Raw genomic sequence first — 24,058 nt, forward strand, 5'->3', positions numbered from 1 at the left:
CTGACCTGTAGGTGTGATCTTTAGTGTTATACTTAAGATAGTTCAGCAGTAGGATACTTGGACCTTGAGTATTTTGCCCAAGTTAGCAATGGAGCCCCTGGAGCAGGTCCAGTGGAAGACAGGAAGGATTACTGGGGGACCGGGGCATCTCTCTTATGAGGAAAGGCTGAGGGAGCAGGTCCTGTTCAGCCTCGAGAAAACACAAGTGAGAGGGGACCCCATCAATGTCTACAAGTATCTGAAAGGAGGGTGGCAAGAGGATGGAGCCAGGCTCTTCTTGGTGGTGCCAAGCGACAGAACAAGAGGCCATGGGCAGAAACTGATGCAGAGGAAGTGCCACCCGAACTTCACTGCGCAGTGACCGTGCACTGGAACAGGTTGCCCGGAGAGGGTGCGGAGTCTCCCTCACTGGAGACATCCAAGAGCCATCTGGATGCCATCCCGTGCCATGTGCTCTGGGGTGACCCTGCTCGAGCAGGGAGGTTGGACAAGACGCCCCGTTGTGGTCCCGGACCCATTCCGAGAGCCTGTGATTCTGTGCACGGAGACAGACACCAACATCGCCATGTGCCGCGTGCTTGAAGCTCCTCAGTGCCAGCAGGTCCGTGAGTGAGGGATGCTGCCTGTCCCACTGACTAGGGCTCCTTTGTCGTGCTTGAAAGCACACACAGCTCTTACCCCAAAGAACCTCCTGACTGGGGATAACACACACACACACACACAGACACGAAAGTGCCGACGCGGACGCGCAGCCCACACCGCCCCTCGCGACCTCCGCGGTGAATCTGCCGCTACGGGGCGCCGCCCGGCCCAACCTTCCTGCGCGGCTTCGCGCGGCCCTGCCCACGTCGGAGCGCGCGGGCGCCGCGCGGTGGGCGTGGCCGGAGGCGCTGCGAGGGACGCGCCGGGCCCGGGGAGGAGGAGCGGGAGCGGCAGCGGGATCGGCCCTTCCCCGCCGCCGGGGCGAGGCCGCAGCGGAGCGGGGCGGGGGGTGGCCGGGTCCGGCCCATGGACCGTCCGTGCCCGACGCGGAGCCCGTGGAAAGAGCCGCTCGGCCGCGGGAGGCGGCGCGCGGCGGCTGAGAGCGGCTGAGCCCCGGGGCCTTCGCTTCGCCCCGTCCCGTCCGTGCCCCGCGCCCGCCGCCCGAGCGGCACCATGTCGGCCAAGGTGCGGCTGAAGCGGCTGGAGCAGCTGGTGCTGGACGGGCCGCAGCGGAACGACAGCGTGCTGAGCGTGGAGACCCTGCTCGACCTCCTGGTCGGCGTCTACGCCGAGTGCAGCCGCGACTCGCCGCTCCGCCGCGACCGATACGTGTCCGACTTCCTCGAGTGGGGTGAGCCCGGGCGGGGGCCGCGGGGCCGGGTGGCGGGGGCTGCGCGCGGTGCCCGGTGAGAGGCGGCGGGCCGGCCGGGGGCGGCCCGGCCCCGCACCGCGCTCCGACCGCCGCTCCCGGCAGCGGCCGGAGACGCCGCCCCTGGAAGCGGCGCCTCCCTGGGGAACACCCCCGCCGCCAGCCGGGCCTTGACCCTCCAGGTCTCCTCCCTCGGTCCCCGGCGAACCGCTTGGCAGCCGGCAGCAGGAGCAGCAGCGGAGTGTCCTTGGCCTGAAACCCTGCTCGGCTTAGCCCGAAACGTCAGGCTAATCCAGTGCTCCTCGGAGGGTTTCCTACCTGGGGGAGGGGAGGAGGGGAGAGCACCAGGCTCAGGCTTTGAAATGTTGCTCCGGTGCCGGCTCCTTGCTTTAGAGAGGGCGTGTGTGTGTGTGTGTGTGTGTGGCTCGAAGAAACAACAGTTCCCGTTCATCATGCTGTCTTTTTTAATTTGGGCATGCCCCCCAAGGACAGAGTATTTCTAGGCAGCCTTTCTAAGAGCTTTGTTTAATGGTTCCCTACTGTTAAGCAGACTGATAACGACAGACCTCCAGTAGTCCGGAGCATGCTGACAAAAGAAGATGTGGATACTTTTGATGGCACTTAGGATAAAAGTTTTCCATCCAGTGTTGGTTAGTTAAGGCTGTTGACTAGAGGTATGTGGAGAGCAGAGATCCTTCCCTACTGCATGTCTAAATGAATTTATGTTAAAACGGCCATGGTGGCTGACTGGTTTATTCAGCTGAGTAAGTTATGAATAATAATGTATGACGAAGGTGACTTCTCCATGGAATAAGAATTGGAGGGGAGGGAAGAGTGATCATTGCTCACGAGAACGTTGCCCCGTTTATCAGCTGTTCCATGCATGTACAGTTAATTAGGCTTTAAAAGAGCACTCTTTAAAAAAATCAAAAAACAACAAAAACCCCCAACCAACAAAACAAAGGATTTCCTAAGGGAGAGGGAGGGGCAGATTTACTTCAGTAAATGCAAATGTGTGTCTTTAACACTAGAGACGGGAGCACTAACATGAAGGGACAGCTGGTTCTCCTTAATTTCTGTGGGGACCACCACTTTTTGTCATACACTAACAAACTAAGAGGATTCACTTCCTGGACTCTTCTATTGACGTCAGTAATGCGATTGCCAACTGAATAATTAACCACTTTATCACATCTGCCCCGCAAGGCTGCAGCCTGGGGAACATTGATTATTTGTTTTGTCATGGGAGCTTTGTATGTCTTCTGCAAAGAGCATTCAGAGTTTTTTGTTTTCAAGCTGATGGCTTGAAGGAGTGAGCACCAGCAAATTGTTAAGTGTGATAGATCAGACTGCAGCATACTTTGAAAACTGAAGTTGGAAGGATTTGGGGCAGGCCAGAGAATGATATGCTTTTTCTATAGCGCTGCTGGTGGTTGTGTCTTACTGACTGATCTCAGTGTTGTCATTTTTTGTGTGATGGAGAGGCCGATTATCCAATTGTTTATAAAATCGCTTCTTTTAATTCTATTTATTGTGTTCACTGAATGTGAAAAGGTTACTGACTTGATGAAAAGTATAGCTCGCAATAAAAACAGTGTGTAGGTTTTACTGCAGTGTGGGATTACTCTGGTATAACAAAGTGCCTATTCAATAAATAATTGAAATGTATGTGAGCTACCATCTGGTGCTGCAGAGTAGGGATAAAAGTTTATAATCCAGGCTCTTGATGGTAAGGGGGTGGACCTAAGTCTAGACTGTATATTTGTGTTCCATCAACAAGGGGTACCCTTAAAACCAATTACAGTTGATACTGTGTGTTCCTTTCCTTTCCTTCAAGCTGTTAAAAACAACTAAGTGCTAGCAACAAGACACCTTTTATCTGTGTCCTAATGCCCTCACAGTGTGTTTCCACTGACAAGGAACTTGTTTCTGCCTCCAGCTAATAAGGAAAATATCATGCCAAACATGCTAATCTTCCTTATGTCATGATGTGTCTTAATTACAGACTGATTTGCTGTTAGAAGATATTCTGGATTAATGTACACAAGTTTTCTGTGCTGTTAAGTGTCTGTAGAAGCATCAGAGTGTAGTTAAATATTTGGGATATACTTTGAAGATCAGTGTTTCTTTATCAACTGGAGACAGAAGGAATTTCCTTTTGACAAAATGGACACTTACCACTGGCAATGGAAATAAGCTGCATAGGTATTAAATTTGAATTAAGATGAGCTATATAACAAACATTTTTTTTTTAATTGTGATTTTAAAACTGGGTGTGAGGTATTACACGTGTAAAATTCCCTTGAAATGATTCAGTGTGGCTTATGGACTTGCTTGCCTTCTTAATTGGCTAGAGAAAATAAGAGTTCAGGTGTGGTAGTTGAGGCAGGGTTTTTTTCTGGCTGTGGGGTGCAGAGGAGGTTGATTCTGGGTTGTGCGGTGTAGTTGCTGGATATGGCTATCTCTGCTTTCTGACAGAGCATGGTGCTGCTCATACTCTGTAGCTGGTGGGTGGTGGAGAAATGAGGAGTCCAGAAAATTAAGTTCCATGTTCATCTTGTGAGACTTAGCTACCTTCTCTCTATTCAACATCTGCGGAAGCCTTGCACCTTACCTGTGGAGGCTGATAAACTCCAAATGGTGCATCCCAGTGCTTCTGTCCTATTAATTCCTCTGCTGCTTCCTGGTAGTCCTGCCACAGGCTTAAATCTTCTTCTATTTGCTAGCCATAGAAGAGTGCAGGGTGTGGTCCTTCGCCTTGAGGCAGCTTGTGGCTTCCATTGCTTTACAAATCTTGCAAGAATCTGCCATTTTAACCTTGTCAATTATAGCTTTCCCATGGTGAATGGAGCTTTCAAACAGACTGTTCTTTCCCTATACTGAATGTATAATACACATATCTTTATGCGAAGTGTTACTGGAGAAGAGCTAACTGAACTGCAAGTGAGGAGTCCAAAGTCCTTTTCTTCTAGTTATTTTTATTTATAACTTCTGTTGAATAAGCTTGCACCCAGTTGGTTATCACTGTTATATTGTTTATATAATAGATATTGATAATGCTCAATAGATAATGCTCAATATTCTTAGTGGGAGTTGAATCCAAGCCTGTTACTTAACAGAGCTATGTCTACATGTTCAGAAAGAATTTCCCAAATCTGTGCTTAGTGTCTTTTAAACTGTTGCTGCATCTGCTGCTCCTAGAGTGAGAAATAGTGAAGAGTCCTGTTTATTCTAGTTGGATTTGCCCATTCCTCTCTGAAAGTGAGACTACCTGAAGCTATCAGCAGGCACCGAGGAGGCTGCATGGACTTTGGACTTACCTGATGGACTATGGGTGCTGCAGTATGGTATTGTCCATACTCTGCAGAGGGATGTCCCAAGAGACTTTTCCTGCAGAAAATGCTGTCCCTTGTTTACCCTGACAAGGAGAGAAGTACAAGAGTGCGGGAGCAGCACAGTCACAGCTCAGGTGTCTGCACCACCTGTCCTTTAGCTTTCAGGTACAGCATGTTCCTCCCCATGGAGCCTCTTGTTCTCTCATACTGAGGCATCCGAGTCTTGCATAACCCTGTGCTAGAGTGGCTGCTTGCAGGGCACCTTGCTGGCTGGCATCACTTCTGTGCTGTTTTGACATCACCTTGTATTTCAGGAGTTATCTTAGCAGGCTGTGGCTGGTGCTCGCTACCCCTTCCTTCCAGTCACCAGGGACTGGCGCAACCGGCTGCTCCATTTTTGGACAGCTGCTTGTCACAGTTTGCAGCCAGTAGTCAAACGTGTTCAGAGGAGAGTCTCAGGAATGGGCCTTATTTGTCTTCAAACTGATCCTGGTGCTGAACAGCTTCTCTTGCTTCAGCCTTTGTTTCCTCTGACCCTGTTTCATACTGCTGGCCTGCTACGAGGGCAAGGTGGCACATGTCCCCATACACTTCATTTAGTGTTGTCTCACTTCCAGACTCTATACTGGCTGGTTCTCTCTGTGGCAACACCTCAAAATCCATGTCAGAGTAATTTAGACTGATCTATGTTTGTTGTTTTTGTTTGACACAGGCTCATAAGATACCTCTGTGGACTGTTTCTCATTTATTATGAGCTGTCTGTTTGAATGCTGACTTACCTTCTGTGCTCTCAGTTTGTGCAAGGTCTTCTACCCAGCTAGAGTGTTGTTCTGCTTTTGGGTGGTGGTGGTGTTTTTTGTCTCTGTGTTTTTCTTTTTTGCTGAGAGAAACTCTAAGGATGCTGAAGCTGTGGGGAACACGAAGAAGATGCAGATGATTAGCACAAGTAGGCCAGCTTGGCACCTGCTGCTGAGCTCTTGAAGGCAGTCTGGCATAATAAACAGTGGATGCTGTTGTAGTAACATCAATATATTCCCAGTCTGAACTAGAGGAGAGAAAAAATGTACACACAGAGTGCTCAAAACAACCTCTAGCCTAGCCCTGATTTGCCACTTTTGGGTATATATTTGTTACACTTTAGTCTGGACCATAGATGGAAAAATCATGCACAAAACATTGGCCAGGAAGGGCTGCTGTGCTGGTGCAGTGATTCATAACTTTAGGTCACTGTCAGGACTGGTGCTTCAAGTTTGGATCTTGCCATTTGGAGGGGCTCTATGAGCTTTGCAAGTTGACTCTGAGGCCTAGTCTTTCCTCCTTTCAGTTCTGCTTAAAGAGACACCTTAACCTTTCAGATAAAAAAATACCTAATTAGGGAGGGGATAACCTTGCAGGGTGGCCTTTCTGTCAGAACAGTGTAGAGCCTGTTCTCTCAGCCTGACAACAGTTGTGTTCAGAAGTGTACATGTGAGCCTGAGGAAAGGGTGTTTCCACCCTGCACTAGAGCATCTTCTAAACTAGCTGCAGGGTTGACCTAGTCTTGTGCCACAGGTATTGCTGTACTAAAAAAAGTACTAGGAAAGGGCAGGGGCACAATGTGTGGCAAGTGTACTGCTAGCATAAGAGGCAGAGCTATCCTCAAGTATTTTTGAGATGACCTCAGAGCTTAAGGACTTTGGACTTTTAGGGTTGCTTATGAGGATCTGTCTGTCTTTTGGGGTTACACCAGGAAAAACTGTCACTTGATAGCATGTCATATCTCTTGTCTTGAGGGCTTAAATTCCTCTCTTCCTTCCCTTTGGCACTGCTCTCTCTCCCCTGCTTGCAGAAATACACATAAAAATCCAGGAAGGGGCCTCAGGCTCTGCCAGCTTGTATAATGTCCTCTGTGCAGGCAGAAGCTGTGCAGTGAGTGATAAGCCTGTTGGGCACGTGTGTGAAGTGACAGTGGTTGGATAATGAGGACAGCTGATGAACAAGAAAACTGAATTTCAGATTTTGACCAAGTTTCTTCTACGTCATCCTCTATCCACCAAAGCCTGTTACAATCCCTTGTACCAGAGCTAGTGGCAGGAGGGTGTGCACTGAGGGGGACGGTACAGCTACAGGTGCCTTGCAGATGTTCTGGAAAAGGTGAGTGGTGGTGGTGATCATGGGGTTTTTTGTGCAATGTGGATGCAGCTAGAACTCTTCCCTCCTCCTGAAAGCTTTCCTGTGGTCATAGATAGGACACCATAGCTTGGATCACCTTCTGTAACGAGGCATGATGGTCATCTGGCAGAATAGTGTGACCCTGGCTGCTGAATCCCAGTTTCCTGCATTCTCTGCTTTGATGAAACTGGTTTTGTTCTTTTCAAAGATGTATGGTAGGACTAATTCATGTTGAAGTAGCCCAAGCTGCCATGTTAGATTTGGCAGCATTGTAGTCAGGGCTAGTGACATGAGGGCTTGTGGTTAAAATCCTGCTGCTGTACGATGCTGGAGTCTTTACAGGACATCTGTTTTAATCTGTTATTTTTAGAATGAGGCAGAGTCTTTTAATGACGCTTTCAGTAAAACTTCATGCTGTGAAGCATTGGGACTGAAGGTTACAGTCGTGTTTTAGTAGTGGCAAAGTAACAGGGTCTGGAGGATGAGAGGCCCATTGGCATGTGCTGTTAAAGTGACAGATGGCCTGGGTGAAGATTGTCTTTTGTCCCATAGAAGGAAGTTGGTACTGCTTTTCTCCAGTGGATGAAGGTGCTAATAAATAGCACCAGTCTTTAGTTAGAGCTTGAGGAATTATGTGGTATATTGAAGGCTGTGATCTATATTTTGCATTTAAATTTTGTTTATCTATGAAAACTCAGAAGGGGATAAATAAGCCACTGATAAGTTTGTCTTTGTACAGGAAAATATGTGTGCAGCTAGTAGTTTCTCACTGATGGTACATGATAAAGTGTAAGCTTGTAATGCAGAAGAAGGATTTCATAAGCATCCATAAATCTAACTTTTTCTGTCTTGTTTCACTTGCAAATCTAAATTATTTTCATATTGATTTTTCACAGATAATATTAAGATACAATATTTTGCAAAAAATATTACTCAATTTACATCCTTAAAGCTTGCACAGTTGTCAGAATTACGCATTGTCAGTGGAAATGGCTTGAAAGTCAGTTTAGTCAACAGATCTAATACAATTAACTTTTTTATGAAATTAAGTTGAACTAATCTATTTTTGCAAACAATTAATGTATGAGAATGAGTCAGTTTCTTCCACACCAACTAGAACAAATGATTTTAACTTGTGTGAATCGGAATTGAAAAGACTTTTTTCATTAGTTTTTTTTAGCAAGTTACTTCTCCTTTATGGTTGTATATTAATGTTTTTGGAATGTTGATCTGTAGTTGAGATTAGTTGGGAATGTTAAACTACAGATTCTTTAAATTTATAAAAAATTACATTTTTCCCCTTGCATGTAATTTGAGGCAATTCATACAAGCTGGTTTAAGGTGGGTATTACAAAAAGGAAGAATTAGAATATTTAACAATTGCAAATTTATCTGTGCTGTTAACAGAATGCAGTGCCTAGGATTATGAAAAATTTTATGGGTTCATCTCTTTCATTACCAAAGTCTGAAAAAATTCACAGGACAATGGACCACAAATAAACTGTTTAGAAAACTAGAAAGGACTTGTTAAAGCTTTTTAATGTATTTTTGCCTTTGGTAATACTTTAAATAGAGTTGACATTTGTTTCCTAAGTCTCATAAGGTACACTTGAGAGTTCCAATGTATTCTTGATGTTACCAAAGGGCTTGTATCATGCTCACTGTTATAGCCCACTGTAGTGCTAGGGGGGTTTGCATTTTATTTTATTTATTTTTTTTTAAGGGATTTAATTTAAAATATTCTCCAGGTCTGAGAACTTTTATGTACATTTGCTCTGTGGTTCAATGTGATCTGTTCATTTTTTAGCTGTCTCCTAACACTAAAAGCTTCCAGCCTATTTTTCTCATCAGCATATGCAGATTGCCAGAATGCAGGCTTTCATTTATAAAGATCTTGTTCACTATAATGAATGTAGCTTTCTTCAGTAGGAAACTACACACTGTTTTCTTAAGCCCTGATTTTGCATAGACCTCAGTAATCATGTCTGGAGATATACTTAGAGTGCATTCAGATTAAGTGTGTGCATCCATCATTTCCAGCTGAGGCCTTAGGCATCCTGAAGTGCCTGAGATCTTAATTTCTATCATTCATGTCATCAGGGTCTTAACACTGAAATGTGTTATTACTTAACCATGGCCTAAAGCTTCAAATGTGATTAGTACCTCTGGATATCCAACCTAAGACATCTCTAAAGGAGTCTGAGCTTTAGAAAATGGTGGGGATATCTTTATCAAGTATTAAATCATAGAAACTCTGTGGAATTTATGAATCAGATGTGCATTAGTGAAGTCTGAGGTATAGTTCTTAATTTGTTTAAGTGTAATGCCATTGAGGGGTGAATTTGTATAGGTGCCTTTCCCCAAAATGCCAAGAAAAGATCAGAAGCAGCACCAATTTCAAATATATCCCAAATTCTTTTCCTAATTTATAATTGTTCTCCAACATAAAAATAAACATGGATAATTGCTTTGTGAAGTCCTGCTTGGAATGTGTTTATGCCAGTTTAGTGAGATGTGCATGCTCAGGATTTTGGAAAAGTCAATACAAAAGTCTGGACTTCTAATTCAGCTTAAACCTGAGTTATGTTGTTTTAATTGTCATCAAAAGATTTGGTGAAAGGTGAAGTAACAAGTAAAATGACACCTGTTTTAAACTCATTTGAGTTGGTATATGGAAGTCAGTCTTAAAGAAGTGTTACAGCTATTCTGGCAATATTGTACTTTTTATTTGTGACTGTGTAGTTCGTGGGATGTGGATTCATTCTTTTTGCAGGACGTATAACTTTACCCAAAGCACAGCAACCACTGTAGAAGTATGGGGGGTTGTATGTTATTATTTCCTTTCCAGTAATGGTCCCTTAGCCTAAGAACTAAACTGTATGCCTTTGAAATCTCTGTCCTCATCTGAGGAAGGACAGGGTTTCTAGTAATTGCATGGTAATACTCATGGGACATCTGTAATCTTTTTCCCACCCTTGAGGAATTCCTCTGTCTCTGGTTCCCCCACCACTTACAGAGATTTGACTTGTACCTTGGGAGTGGATGGGGATTGTCTCCATTGCCTTGCACACCTTAGTATTGCTGATGTTGTTATAATATGGCTTCTATGATCTTCATTTTGCACATCCTTCCTCAAAAGTTGGCTTCTTCATGGAGGTTTTCTATATGCTGCGAGCCTTACTGCTGCTCATGTGACTTGGATTATCAATACAGAATGCTGGAGTGTTCAGAGTGCCTTTTATTTTACTGTAATTAAGGCAGAGTAGAAACAGCAGGAGGGTGACTTCAGGCATGAAGATCCTATTACATAATTTTGAAAAGTGTTCCCAAAGGTTTGCTTTTTAATATGTGCGTCTAGTCTTTAGATTTAGCTCTTTTTCTGATAGGATTAGTTAGGTTATCATGTGTTGTTGTTCCCTCCACCCCCATTTCTGTGTATCATGACTGCATGGCTGTGGTTTGTCTCTTATGAGCCCTGAGAAATGGACACCCAGTGTGCAAGCTCTGCAGGCTTAGTTCCACAGGCTTCTAGTTTTTGGACTCTGGATCCAAAGGACAATAAGCACATTTTTCCTTTGGTTAGGTGTTTTTCCTATAGTTAGGTGTACTTGAGTAAGATGTTGGTATTGAAATTTTTTAATTAAGCATTTAGGTTTCTGTGTCTAGTTTGTGATTGCTTAAATTATGTCAGCATGAAATGGGAATGAAATATCTGACCACATTTTCTTTCTTTTTAGTTTGTATGCTCTTTAAGCCAAGGAGGAAATCTCATTCTGTTCTCCCTATCAGTGGCTACTTTTAGGGTGGCATTGTTGCCCTGGAATGCTCTCAAGTTACACATCTTGAAGGAAAAGACATTTTTGTGATTCAGAACCATGGGACTTCCTTGAGGAGGCTGTGAGAAGAAAAGTTTTACATGTACAAGAGGCTAAAAGTGATCTAAACGTCATAGGGGAGTAACTGATAGATGTTGGGTTGTAAGTGTAGAGTGAAGGCTGGAGCCTGTGGTATTTAATATTTCTGCCTTTATTGGGTAATAGGTATTTTTCCTAAACTCACAGCACTTTGTCTGTCAGAGTAGACTGTCTGAGAATTTGCAGGTCAGCTGTGTCACAGGGAAGAAGCACACACATTTTCCTTCCAGACCAGCTTTAACTAGTTGTAGTAGAATGCCTTAGGTCATGTGGCATCATATCACTGCATAGAGGAGTTAAGTTTGACTGTGTTAACATACTCTGGTATGTAATTGAAGATTTCCATTACCAGTTAGTTCAGCCTTTGGTTTCCTGAGCAGTTGATATTTAAGTGGGGAATAATGTCAATATACACACAGCTGTTTTTAAACTGTGGTTCTTCTGGCCTGGTACTGCAGATAACATGGGACAACATAGTGTGGGGATGCCTAACTGGAGGCTGTATCAGACCCACAGACTGTCTTTATCTTACCCTAGAAGTATTTACTGGTTATTAAGGCAACTGAACTCTGGTTATCAGGCTGTGTTTGCTACTGTGGGCCAGCAGGATTTACTGGATTGGATGTAGTGCTGTACCAACAGGGCTATGCTGGGCAGGCTTGACCCTGGCACGCATGACCTAGTCAGGTTTACATCTGTGGCTAGAAACAATCAATCCTTGTGCATCCTGAAGTTGACTCTGATGTGAATTGTGAAGATAAAAGCCCTAACATTTTCTGAAGGAGGGAAGTGAGAGATTTTTAATTAAGAAAATTAAAAGCTATTTGTGAAGAAGCTTTTACTGCCCTTAGGAAAGGGCTTTGCAGTAATTCGCATCAGTGTTAAAGGTATGCATGCATTTGAGTGGGTCAGACCAGGAGAAGTTGCCCTGGTTTATCCTGACAGAACCAAAGCTGTAGGTTGTCTAGGTATAGACTTCCTGTTCTTGTGGGTAGTGTTAAACATCATAAAGATTGTGTTTAATGTTTCAGGCATGTTTTGAGGGTGGGAATAGCAGATACTACATTCCATCCTCTACCTTTTCTATACAGCATTATACTTCCTTCACACTGTGAAACATCACAAAATTCAGCATGACAAATGCAAAATCTTGCTATGTGCAGCTGTAAAAGTTGGGGAATGACCATCTAGACAGCAGCCTTACAAAAAAGGATTCGTGGATCCTGGTAAACAATTAGTTGAAAAAGTCAGTGATGCATCATTGTAGAAATGGAAGCTGCCTATGTGCAGGACTGCATCTGGAGTGTGTAGCCAGCAGGCTGAGGAAGTAGTTTCTCTCTTTACACCACTCTTCCACTTCTCTTGTACTGTGTCTAGTTCAGGGCTTCCCAGTACAGAAGAACCACTGGGAAACTGAAGTGAGTCTAGGAGTAAACCACTGATGTGGCTGAGAGCCTGAAGTACATGAGATGCAACAAAAGCCTGAGATGCCTGGAGAAAGGGAATCTCATCATTATCCTCCACTGCCACACATGTGGTTAGGGAGAACAGAGAGGCAGATGCTTCCTGGGTGCACTGCCAAGAAGGACTAACAGTGGACACAGGCTGTAGCAAGGAGGATTCTGATTCTTCATGAGAAAAAAATAAAAGTACTCCTCCTGACAATGGTCTTGCACTGGAAGAGTCACCCAGAAAGATGAAAGGCTCATTATCCTGGCAACAAACCTCAGCTGGGCAAGGCCTTTGTCACATGATTGAACTTTGATGTTATCTCAGCTTTGAGTAATTTGGGTGGATTCTGATGTCCAGAAGTCCCTTCCAATCTAAGTTTACTCTGTAGTTCAGTACATTTTTTTTTCGAGTTAACAGATACATTTAACATCACGGCTGCTCTAATAGTAAATAGTTGTTCTTCATACTTCTCAGAATGAAAAGCAATATTTGAAGTAGCATCTTCTTGCTGTAGATAAAGTAGCTAACACAACTTGGTTTTTTGATAGTCTCAGGTGGTCACCTTGGTTGGCTGGCATTTTACCACAATCTGAACCTAAGTATTGACAAGCTTTTAACTAGGCTTGTTAAATGAAGGGAAACTAAATTTCTTCTTGTTGTTCTTCCATGTATTTAAAGAAAGCACCAGTTTCCTTGTTCCTGGCAGTGAATTTGCCAGAACAGGTTTTAAGAACTTTGAACCTATATTTTATGTTTAGTGCTGTCTCTCAAGTGTGGTTTCCTTCTGTCTAGTTAGCCTTGATAGCACTTGGATATTTTAAAGCATTCCTCTGTGGAGCTGTCAGAAGAGCCTGCCCTCCCTGCATGACTGCGAGCCTGAATCATCCTTTATGAAAAGTACAGGTTTAGTTGTTGTACTAGATATGTTCTCATATCACAAAGGACCTCTTATCTAGTAGGGCTCCTAATATGCTTATATCTGGCACTATGAGGAGTCTGGGTAAGCAGTTGCTTACCCAGGTGAACAACAGGGTGAAACAAATGTTCCTCATAAGAGGAAGATGTAATAGGAGATACTAGCTTAAAAAACTAGGGTTTTTTGTTTCCTCTGTAAACTGAGAACTCATGTGGCTTACATGAAATTGGACTTGCAACATGGTTTTAATGCTGATATTCTTGACTGATGATAGTAGACTCAGCTAACCAAAATGCACAACAAATTCAGTGTTTCAAAATCATATTGGTATATGGAAGTGAAATCAGTGATGAGGATAACAATGTACAAATGGGACAAAATGTAAGAAATTAATCCTTTTTTAGTGCTGTTTTGTACTTAGAAGGTATCCAAAGTGCCACTTGACTTTCCATACAATGAATTTATATCTGTGTCTTTGAGTATTTTGCTTATAGCAAAACCCTTGCAAAATAATAACATTCTTCAAAATTGCTACATTCCTAAATGCCCGGAAGTCTGGCAGATACCCTTCTCAGAGAACATACATTGTCAGCTATGTCATGAAGGCAGTCATTGAGAGCACTATATAATGTCATGGCCCACTGCCCTTCTGGGGCAAGGACTGTGTCTGTGAGCAGTTTATAATGTGTGTTCATTTTTCAGAAGAAACTTTTCTCAAAGTGTTGTGTAGTTGTTTCAGATGCTTTGGTGGTTGCACACTGTGGAGGTACCCTGGGAGAAAAAGAAGACAGTGAAATAATGGCAGTAACTTTTTCTATGGACTGAGTCTTGCTGCTTAAAACTACTGAGAAATACCATTCTCCCCCTCTTATGCCCGAATTTCCTCTTTCATTTAATTGTTCAGACTCCTCACTTTTCATTTCTTACTTGTATTTAGAGAAGGCACTTTGCAGTGATGTCTTTAAAACAGCAGTGCACGCTTGTGCACACATGGCAGCAATGATCTTTTGTGGCTGTAATGTCATTGTCCTCATTGGTAGTGATAGCTCTTTCTTCAAGGATATGCTTGATAACTGCAGAATAAATAATACAGACCTCACTGGAAAGTGTGCTCCAGTAATTCACCTTCAGAGCTCTGTGGGTGACAGCTGGTGAAAGATAATGGATTATCTTTCTGCAAGAGGAAAGCATGGGCAAGACCTACTTCTTACATCAATCTCCTTGCCCTCATCTCTTCCTCCCCCCTCATGTCCCATATAACACTTAAGAACCTGTCCTCTCCATTTTCTGAGGGACTTGGGTGGAGATTGCTTGTTATCACTGTTGTGTTTAAAAAAAATAATAAAAAAAATTAATTGGCAAGGAAATAAATTTAGCTGTGCATAACAATTCATGGAAGAGGAAATCAACACTGTCTGCTTGTAATCTTTTAACACATATCCAGAAATAGATTGCTGGAGAGTCATAGTATTTGTTTTAAATTTTATAGTATTGAAATAAAAAATAAGTAGGCCTGTGAATTAGAAAGGAGTGAAAAAAAACCCTTATTTAAAGTCCAAAATATTGGTCAATATACTCCAAACATTGGTCAAGCCAGATGTCTTTACCTGGTGCTTCCAGAAGTTCCCGTACCTTAAACTAAACTTTGAGATTTTTTACTAAAATGTCTGTTAAGAGAAGTTTTTAAGGAGAGATGGAATTGATGGTATTCAAAGAAAAACTTCTCACATGAGATAACAAAGATCCTTACTAGACTTGGGATTTTGAGTTGTTCAAGTACGTTCACATAAGAAAGGTGAGACTCCAAAGTGACTTCTTGGTTCCTTAAAAATGCATTCCTTAGAGAGTGGCTCTTCAGAAGAGTAATTCCTTAAATTTTGATTTCATGTAATACAGTTGTAAGTGGTCCTGTTTTCTTTCCTTCCTTTAAAATACAGCTGAATAGTCAGTCAGGAGTGAGTTTTTGCCAACTGCATAAACTACTCTGCCATTGTAAAATTTCTTTAAACAATTAGGTACGTTTTTGTTCTGTGTAAGAGTAAGGACTAATGCAGTCTGAGCATAGTAACAGACACAGTGACAAAGTGACCCTTGCTGCTCATGCAGATAATGCAGTGGAGTAGTTTAACACATGACTCTTCCTTCTTTTTTCTCATTACTTGTTTTGAGAGATTTTATGGACCTAGGTTTTTGGGGGTTTTTGGTTTTGTTTTTTTTTAATGATGCTTCTGTGGACTTGTTTTAAAATTCAGATTATATAGGAAACAAGAGTTAAACATCAAGAAATTATTATAAAAGTGAAATTTTTGGGCTGTTAAGGTATAAACAGTAGGACAGTTGCCAGAAGTAGAGTCTTCAAGGCTTTTTAACTCCTTTACAGACAATTTGATGAACAAAAAAGCAAGTTTCATAGGCAGTCATCTTTCCCCTCAGTGCTGTGGGGTATTTGTGTCCTGCAGACCATTGCCACAGACCTGTGTTGTGTGTGTACCTGCTCATGAGAACCAGAGTGAAGATGTATGTTAAAGACCATGAAACTGCCAAGAGATTAAAAACATTTTTGGTAAATGTCATGTCCTTGCTTGATTCACAGTGACAGTCCAAAGATGGAATAATGTATTACTGAGCACTTTTTTCACGAGGCAAAAAAAAAAAAAAAAAGAAGAAAAAAAGCCCTAAGTGACATATATATTGAGTAGCTTGCATAAAGGAAAAAAAAAATATACAGCTCTTCCAGACTTTTATGTTAGAGAATTCCAAAGAAGTTTGTGGAAGAAAAGGATTACATAGCCTCAGCTCCACAATACTAGTATCAAAAATGATCCTAGCTTGTCTGAACTACAGCATCAACGATGAAAAGTGTGACAGTCTTTATAAGATTGTGGTTTGGGACTGAATGTGTTTTTAAAGTGCGTTGATACAAGTGGAAAATATTACTGAAGAGCTAAAGCAGTCATTAAATGGGTAGCATACCCAAGGTTTACTTAGATGACACTGGAGACAAATTAGTAAAGGAAAATATTAAATTCTATATGGAAAAAGAAAAAGGAATGGGGTATAACTAAAATGATGTGTAAGAAAGTAGAAGGGCAACCATTTGGCTTTTATCTGTGTAGATATTGGCTCAATGTCTATACTAGTTTGCAGTTGCATTGAAGTAGATTAAAACATTTTGTAGACTGACTGAAATTCCTTAGTTTTCTGTTTGTGGTGACCTCTTCTGTTTGTGGTCTCCTTAGAGGCTGAGTGCTATGTTGGAAGATTTCTGGAAAGAAGTTCATGCATCTTTACTGGTTCCTGCTCTGGAAATGGGAACTTGTAAAAGCACATCTGCACCAGAAGGGTTTTCCATCTGCATTGTTACTTTGTTCTTTTGAGAGTTTTAAAGTTCTTCTAAAAGTTTTCTATACCTTCTAATGTTTACATATTTCTACTGAATTTTCTCACACTGTTCATGTAAATGATGATTGTTTTACATTCTTCTTTGTAGGGAGAGAGAATTGATAGACTGTTGGTTTGACCAGTGTGGTTGGAGAGGTGGCAATTTCACCCTCCAATCCACTCTCACTTTTAAGTTACTATATATTGTAGAGTCAGAAAATAAAGTTCTCTCTTTTAGTTCTTTTTCTTCCCTCTTTTACATAACATACATCTGTAAGATATTTCGTGTCATAGTGTAGCACTGCATCTGTACAGGCATGCAGGTGCTCACCCTGGTGTTGCATAGGAGCTTCCAAATGTTTGGTTGTTATTTCCAAGTATGAGTAAAGAAAAAGGTTGGAAGCCAACAGAATGGAGCCTGAGGTATAGATGAAGATTTGAGATTGCCAGCCTACTACAAGCTTGTTCTGAATGTTTTAGTACTTGATTTTCTGTTTTGAAATCAACACACCTGTCTAGATGGACTGTAAATGAGGAAGAAAAAAAGGAATTCTCTGCTTAAATGCGTGGAAATAAATCTTAAAGCAAAAGGATCATGGATGTATTGTTTATTAAACATAGATGGCACATGGATAATGTTACACTTTAAGGAGGAGTGTACAAAACTGAAAACTTACGTTTAAAATGACAAGCTTAAAAGCAGAATGCTTTAAGATACTGCACCTGACATAAAAACTTGCTGGGATGATCCTCACTTGATATGCCTATCGTGAAAAGCTGAGGAACAAGATGTAGAGGTGAGACGTGGTATTTGCAATTGTGAGTACAGTGATTGAACAGATTTTTGTTCCCTCCCGGCTTTCGGAATATGTAAGAAGGAGGAAGCAGCAGAACCCAGGGATCTTGGCCTGCTGCTGATCATGTTGGAGTGTGCAGTAATGGGAGGTATAATCTGGATTGGAATGGTAGTGTGGAGGATATAAGATTCCAGGAGCCTACAAGAGGTTTGGGAATGCCTAGAAGCATGTCCATTAAACAACATGTCATGTGGGCTGGCTGTTGGTTGAGAGCTTTCTTAAAATCATGATCCAGAAGCTGGATTTAAGAATTTCTGAAAGATATCACAGCGAAGATGTTAAGAAAAGATGGGCCATAAATACTAAAGAAAACCAAAACTGTTCTTTGATACACAAAATACTGAGATAAAGGGAAAGAGCTTATTCAGTGTACTGTACATAAATTACCAAAAATTTGGATAGGAAAGCATGATAAAAATACAGAATGAGGGGGAGAGAAGAAGGAAGAACTTCATCCTGCCTGTACTAGAGAAAGCTGAATTTATAATGCTTGGAGACTTGGAAATGTCTCTAGGAAGAGGCTTGGGGTTCTATTTTTAGGTTCCTGTTCCGTATGCTTTGCATACACATGTGGTGTTAAAGCTCTTTAGTCATGTTCTAATTCAGTTAGATTTTAAAAATTTAACTGTTCCAAGATTTGCCTCCCCTAACAATGACTTTTTGATTTGAATGGGAGTTTAAAATTTTGAACCTGTATAAACTGTCATATGTCTAAAATTCTAGATTGTCATTTATCCAAAATGTTTTGTTTCATGGGTATTCACTGTATGTTAAAAAACCAAACCCTGTTTTAAATGGATGATTTTTTTTTAATTTAATAGCAGATGTCCTGGTCAGTTTGAAACTTCAGAATAATTAATTGATGCTAGCAAGCTGATAACTAACAGCTGGTAAATGGGCAGTATTCTAAAACAGAATTCTGCAGGCTTCTTGGTTTGTTTAATTGGTAATTACATCTTTTGGCTTTTTTTTTTTTTTTTTAGCCATAAGCACTTAAAAAAATCTCTACTGCTAATAATCTATTATTGTACAGTTTGACTCCATTTTTTGAAAGCTGTGTCTAAGACCAGGGGTAGGATTTTCTCAGTTTTCCAGTAGATTCTTCCCACCCCCCCACTCGTGGTAAAAATTTAGGCCTTTCTTATCCATTTTAACTGTATTATGTGGAAAGCCTGGAAATAGATATAGACAAATTTAAAAATATGCTGAGGCAGTGTCAGCCATTAAGGAAAAGTTGCACAGTGAAATTAGAAGCATGTTGCCTTATCTGGGTGAAGTTTTCACCATGCATTGGAAGGCTGAGAAATATATTTCTCTTCCCTTTAGACTTTCTTTCCATCCTGTCTGAGTAAGTAATGTGTCAGGAAGCATCCTGATATGCCCTCTGAAGATGTGCTTACCTTCTGAGTACCACAAATCCCAGTGATTTTTCTGTTACAGGCAGCTAGCCATGCTCCTGATGCCCTGCTTGCCCTGAGTTTTGTTGGTCATGACCTTTGGCACTTGAAGTCAATGAAAATAGTGCTGCTGTAAATGGTCTTCCTCTTGCTTGTTGCTGGCCAGTGGTATTGGAATGAGTAGTGCAAGACAGAATAGCTTTGGCTGTAGATTCCTGGTCTAGAGGGGGAAGTGAACAAGAGTTATAAATCCTGAGAGTATTTGTAATAATAAAAAAAGCAACTCTGAACCATCCAGTATCATGTGTAGTAAATCTTAGCATCTTGTTAGTATTCTCTGTAGGGACTTGTTAGTATTCTCTGCAGATTTAAAGACAGTTCCCCTCTTCTCTACTTCTGAGTAGCTTGAGGTACTCCAAAGATTCTTGTGCCTGGTTACAGTAATTGCTTGTCGCATGTCTTCATGGCCTTTTCCTTCAGCAAAGATCTGACTTTCAGTGACCTTTTAATTAGATCTCCAGCTCTAGGCAAGTTTTGAAACAGGGTGAGTAATGTCTGAGAAAATGTCCTCCTGCCCAGTGCCATTTAGAAGGAAGTGGAGTGAAGAGAAAGATGTGCCACACCTGTTCTTAAAGTAGCTGTTGCTACCTGAACTCTTAAAATTGAAAACCAGCTCAGGGTATTTATATGTGTAGTGTTGCAGTCAGGTGCAGTTCTGTAGCGCTGTAAGCTCACCTAATTGTCCCATCCCTTTAGTCTTGTATTTCCTGGTTTATGGTGTTGATCTGGTTGGTAACTGAAGTGTCAGGCAAAAGGTAATTGTCATTTGGGTGTGCTTCCTTATCCAGCTTTCTGTGGCACTTGCTGTGTTAGCAGCAAGGCAGGCCACCTCTGCAGCAGCTGGACGCGGTGCGTGGGCAGCTCACCACAGCCTGTGCTGCTGCACACAGTGCCTTTGGAGGAAACGCTCCCCTCCTTTACCCTCCTTGCTTGTGCTGGCATAGCAGCCTCTCCCGACCCTTGCTGATTCAATTTCTTCAACTACACAGTGATAGATGTGTTATGTGTCTTTGTAGCTTGGGATCCTGCTGCTTTAGTGAGTAGAATCAGGTCAGTGAGGTGAGACCAGCTGGGTTTGTTGGAGCTGATGGGAGAGAGCAGATCTCTGGAACTGCTGCTCTGGTCGCAGCGATCCACTAGAGTTGTGCCATTGAACTACTTTACTCTAAATTTATAAGCAGAGAAAGGGATGCATCATAAGGTGGATTTCACTCCTGTTACTGTAAGTGCATTTGTGTAGGGTGCTTTGGCAAGAAGAATTTATTGGGAACCTCTAAGCTCTAAAAATAAAGGAGGTGGCATGTGGTAAATACAGCACCTGTGTAAAGTGTAAATTGTTTTATTACATAATGCACATACTGTGTTTATAGTAACTTGAGAGAAAATTTTGTGTATATCTGGAGAAAAAACCCCATGCATTTACTGTGATTGGTAAAACACCTATACTGCTTTCTTGTTAAGTTTTACTTCTAAGATGAAATAAAGTGTGCAGTCAGAACTTTGCTCATACATTGATGATGTAAGTGGTGGCTTAATTAATGTAAGTATATGGATGCTTATATCAGCACAATGTGGTCATCAGACTGTAATTGTTTTATTTCTTAGGATGTGCAAGAGGTGCTGGGTCTGATGAAATTTAGTTTCATCCTATGTTATTGAAATTTGAGTGAGCTCAAATTTGAGATTTTCTTAATCTCTACTTTGAAACCATCTGAAAAATAACAAAATTTTTTTCTGAGCAGTCACAATTCTCAGGCTATTCTACAAAAAATTACTAACTATGCTGTTAAGATTGTTCATCATGCAGTAAAATAAATGGATTTTAGCAATATTTACAGTGTTGTTACGGAATAAAAGAAATGGAATAATTGAAATTTTACTGTTTGGAGCTAGTGATTCATGTAAACCCCCTGAGACAATTTTTCCATTACTGATGTGCTTCAATATGTGATTGCCATTTGCTGTGGCTTAAATGGCCTCTCCAACACCTGCAAAATCTGGCCCTGAACTAGGAATACAGAAAAATTGAGGCATGAATAAAGCTTAATTAAACAGATACTGCATTCTGTGGTGTTTCTTACAAAGTTTTAACATCTGTTTTGGAAGAGCCTGTCCTAATGTGGTGTAGGTTCATTAGTAACAGGCTATGGTATAGCTACTTCCATGGTTGCTGTGCTCCACACCACATTCACCTCAGTTCTGAAAGCTATTTTACCCTTCTGCAGCCTCATCCTGCTCCCTGCCTTGGGCTGGGGCTCCAGTGTCACAGCTGTATGGGAGTCACTTTGGGTGAATGGTGTGGTGGGAGGGGATGGAATGGGATAGACAAGTTAGCTTTTGCCTGGAAATGCTCGTTGTTTGACATACCACATGAAGTCTGATGAGCCAAACAATGGACTGGAGTGTGGTGAGAAGGAACAAAGAGGAACTCCTTCAGCAGTAGAATGAATTTCCTGGATTGAAGTTGTTGTGTAGCTCTCTTTTCAGTTGTCTCAAATGTCTGGGATGTCAGACAGTCCCAAGGAAAATCTGTATATGGCTTGATGTACACATGTCTTCCAGGCCGGGTACTATCTTCTTGAGGAAAATAAAAGGACTGAAGATGAAGGCATTGGATATCAACAGTTATAAAAAGCAGAAAAGTTCCTTTATTGTGGAATAGTAAGCTTTTCTTTGCAGATTTTTAGAAAGACTTAAGAGGAAGGAAAGTACCATCTTCAAAAATCTTGCAAAATTTGAGTAGAAGCAAGATCCATTTGTTTTGGTCTCTGCAGAAAGTGCCAACTTGCAGACTTTGTTGGACTTCTGCTCAGTATTTTAATCAGTGACAGTTCTAAGGCTGAAGAGGCTGATGGACCACCAGGGAATCCATGGTTGGTATGTAGTCTAATAAAAAAGCTGGGAATCATGGGAAAAATCTTAGGAATAGGTTAGAGAAGCATGGCAGCTTTTCCTCTCCCAGGAAGTTGGAAAGAAGTATGAAAAACTGGACTACCAAGTGCAGTCAGGAGCACATTTTCTCTAAGGGCTTTCTTCATTCTCCCATGAGAGTTAAGCCAGAATTTAATCTCAAATTGCTGGGTGTTTTCTGAAATGCCTTTATGAGTACTTATAAAGGTGCAGATTTCTTGTCCAGTCTTTCTTCCTGCTTAAAAAAGTCTGTGTCCTGACAGTGTTATCCTGAAATATTACATTTTGTGAAGCTTCACCAGGTTTGTGTACACAGTAATTCACTTTTGGCTTTCCTGAAGTCAATGCTACTTACAGTCACATTCTTCTTCAGTGTTAGTACTAACAGTTTCATCTTCCAAGATCAACTTCAATATTAATAAATAAATAAATAAGACAAGCCCTGCCTGAATTAGTTCTAGAAACCAAGGAGCAATTCCCTAAATTTGGATCATTCAGTGACAGTAACATGAATTAAATGAGAAATTGGGCAGTGAGCTTAACCCTCTCTTTGATACTGATGCAAGCCTTCTCTCCTTGTACTTGCATCCCTTGTAGTACTAGCAGACACCATGGTCTGATTGGCATGTGGTTTTTATTTTACCAATTATTTTTCCTTTGGCAAAGAAAGGTCTTGCATATATATGAGTACAGCAAATAGTCATTTGGTGTGTTTCTTCGGGTATGTGAGCTAACCCTCGCTTCCTCTCACCTGCTAGAACCCTGTTTCTGTTTAGCTCTCAAAGACACACAGTGGCCTTGGCAGGAGTTACACTGGCAATGTGTTTTGTCACTTGGACTACTGGAAACCATCTGTGTGTTCCTCAGTACTTGTCTGTACAAACCTTGAGTATTATCTTGGATGTCCTTTCATTGTAAGCATGGACAGCAGTGAATGGGCTGGGCAGGCAGGCAGCCAGCTATTAAGTGTTTGTGGTAACATTCATCAGCGAGCTGGCATATTGCTGCTGATTGAGTCCTTCTGTGTGGCACTTGCTTCTGGGGCTTGCCACACAAAAAGAATAACAGTGAACACAGATGATGTTTTGAGGTAAATGCCTTGCTCCTCTGCTGGCAAATTTAGCAACACTAACAGGATCAACATTAGAACTACTACTTGATATTTTTCTTGAAAGCATTTCCCAATGCCATTAGCCTTTAGCTTGATGATAAATTTTTCATGCAGTTATCTCAGACTAGTGTACAAATTCCAAATGCCAGAATCAGTTAAAGCTGATAAAGCCAGTTATGGAGCGAGATGCAGAAGCTACAAACACTTGGGTTATGCCTAAAATCAATGATGTTTTTATCCTTTTAAACCTTTGAGGGGTTTTGTATGTAATTATCGAATCCAAATGTTACCAAATTCATAGTTCTGTTAAGTGTCAGCATGGTATCTGATTGAAGGTGCTCAGATGCTCTTTTACATATGTCAGAAAACTTTCATAAAATGAAGCAAAATCCATAACTGGCTGCCAATGGATACCTTTGTGTAACGGGTCTTGAGAAAGCTTGAAGGCTTTTTAAGCATTTGTATACCAAATAAAGACTAACAATTTGATATTTAGCTTAATAAAGTTAAAGGCACTGCAGCAAATGTGTCAGAGAACACAATGTGTCACTTTGACTTGTAAACAGCAGAACTTTGGTGAAGTTTGTCTTCCTGTAAATTTGTGTTTATCAACTTTACTAGGCTCAGTGGAATAACTGCCTGCCCTTCCCACTGCATGAACTTCTCTTTTCTGCTGCACACTTCCTTTCTTCCCTCTTCTGTGCAGCATTGTCCCACTGTCTCTGCATGACTGTGGACAGTGAGATATGTCTGCTTTGCACCTGGTGTGTGCTGGCTGCCAGCTAAGCAGGTGACTGCTTTATTCCTGCTGCTGCCTTTCCCTTAGTGGAGGTGATACCATGGATGTCTCCTATTCACTGCCATTTTTTAAAATAAAACTTGTAGCAGCTTTGTATCTTTGGACAACTTCCGAGAAATTTGGTAAAGGGGATATGAAGGGACTTTGTTGGGATCAAAAGGTACTGGGTGAGAGGAATGGCTTCAGAATACCCAACAGTGTGATCACACCTACCTTATTTCCGTAGGAAACCCGACTGAAAGAAAGCATTCACAGAGGTAGACAGTAAGAGGAAACAGGTCAGCACAGGAAAAGGGAAGCAAGGATCTATATTGGGAAAAATTAAAACTGGAGTCAGCATAGGATGGAAGAATAAAAAAAATTTGCATTTCTAAAATACAGGGGAAATTTCACAATCTGATACAAGAGGATTGTACTTCTTTAA

The 24,058-nt window shown here is 41.6% G+C and overlaps 1 protein-coding gene across 7 annotated transcripts in view; it reads left to right on the forward strand.

The window, feature by feature from the left end:
* Positions 1-928: 928 nt before the first annotated feature.
* Positions 929-24,058, forward strand: part of CDC42BPB (CDC42 binding protein kinase beta) — a 94,997-nt gene continuing 71,867 nt past the window's right edge. For 5 of the 7 annotated variants that reach the window (XM_053944573.1, XM_053944574.1, XM_053944575.1 and 2 more), the window contains exon 1: positions 931-1,333. In XM_053944573.1, the coding sequence (XP_053800548.1) occupies positions 1,156-1,333 (178 nt within the window). In that variant the 5' untranslated portion in view covers positions 931-1,155. Of the gene's footprint in view, positions 1,334-24,058 lie in introns of all 7 variants that reach the window. The other 2 variants (XM_053944572.1, XM_053944578.1) reach the window with 2 other exon arrangements.

Source organism: Vidua chalybeata, chromosome 6 (genome assembly GCF_026979565.1).
Source record: "Vidua chalybeata isolate OUT-0048 chromosome 6, bVidCha1 merged haplotype, whole genome shotgun sequence".
In the NCBI taxonomy this organism is placed as follows: domain Eukaryota; kingdom Metazoa; phylum Chordata; class Aves; order Passeriformes; family Viduidae; genus Vidua; species Vidua chalybeata.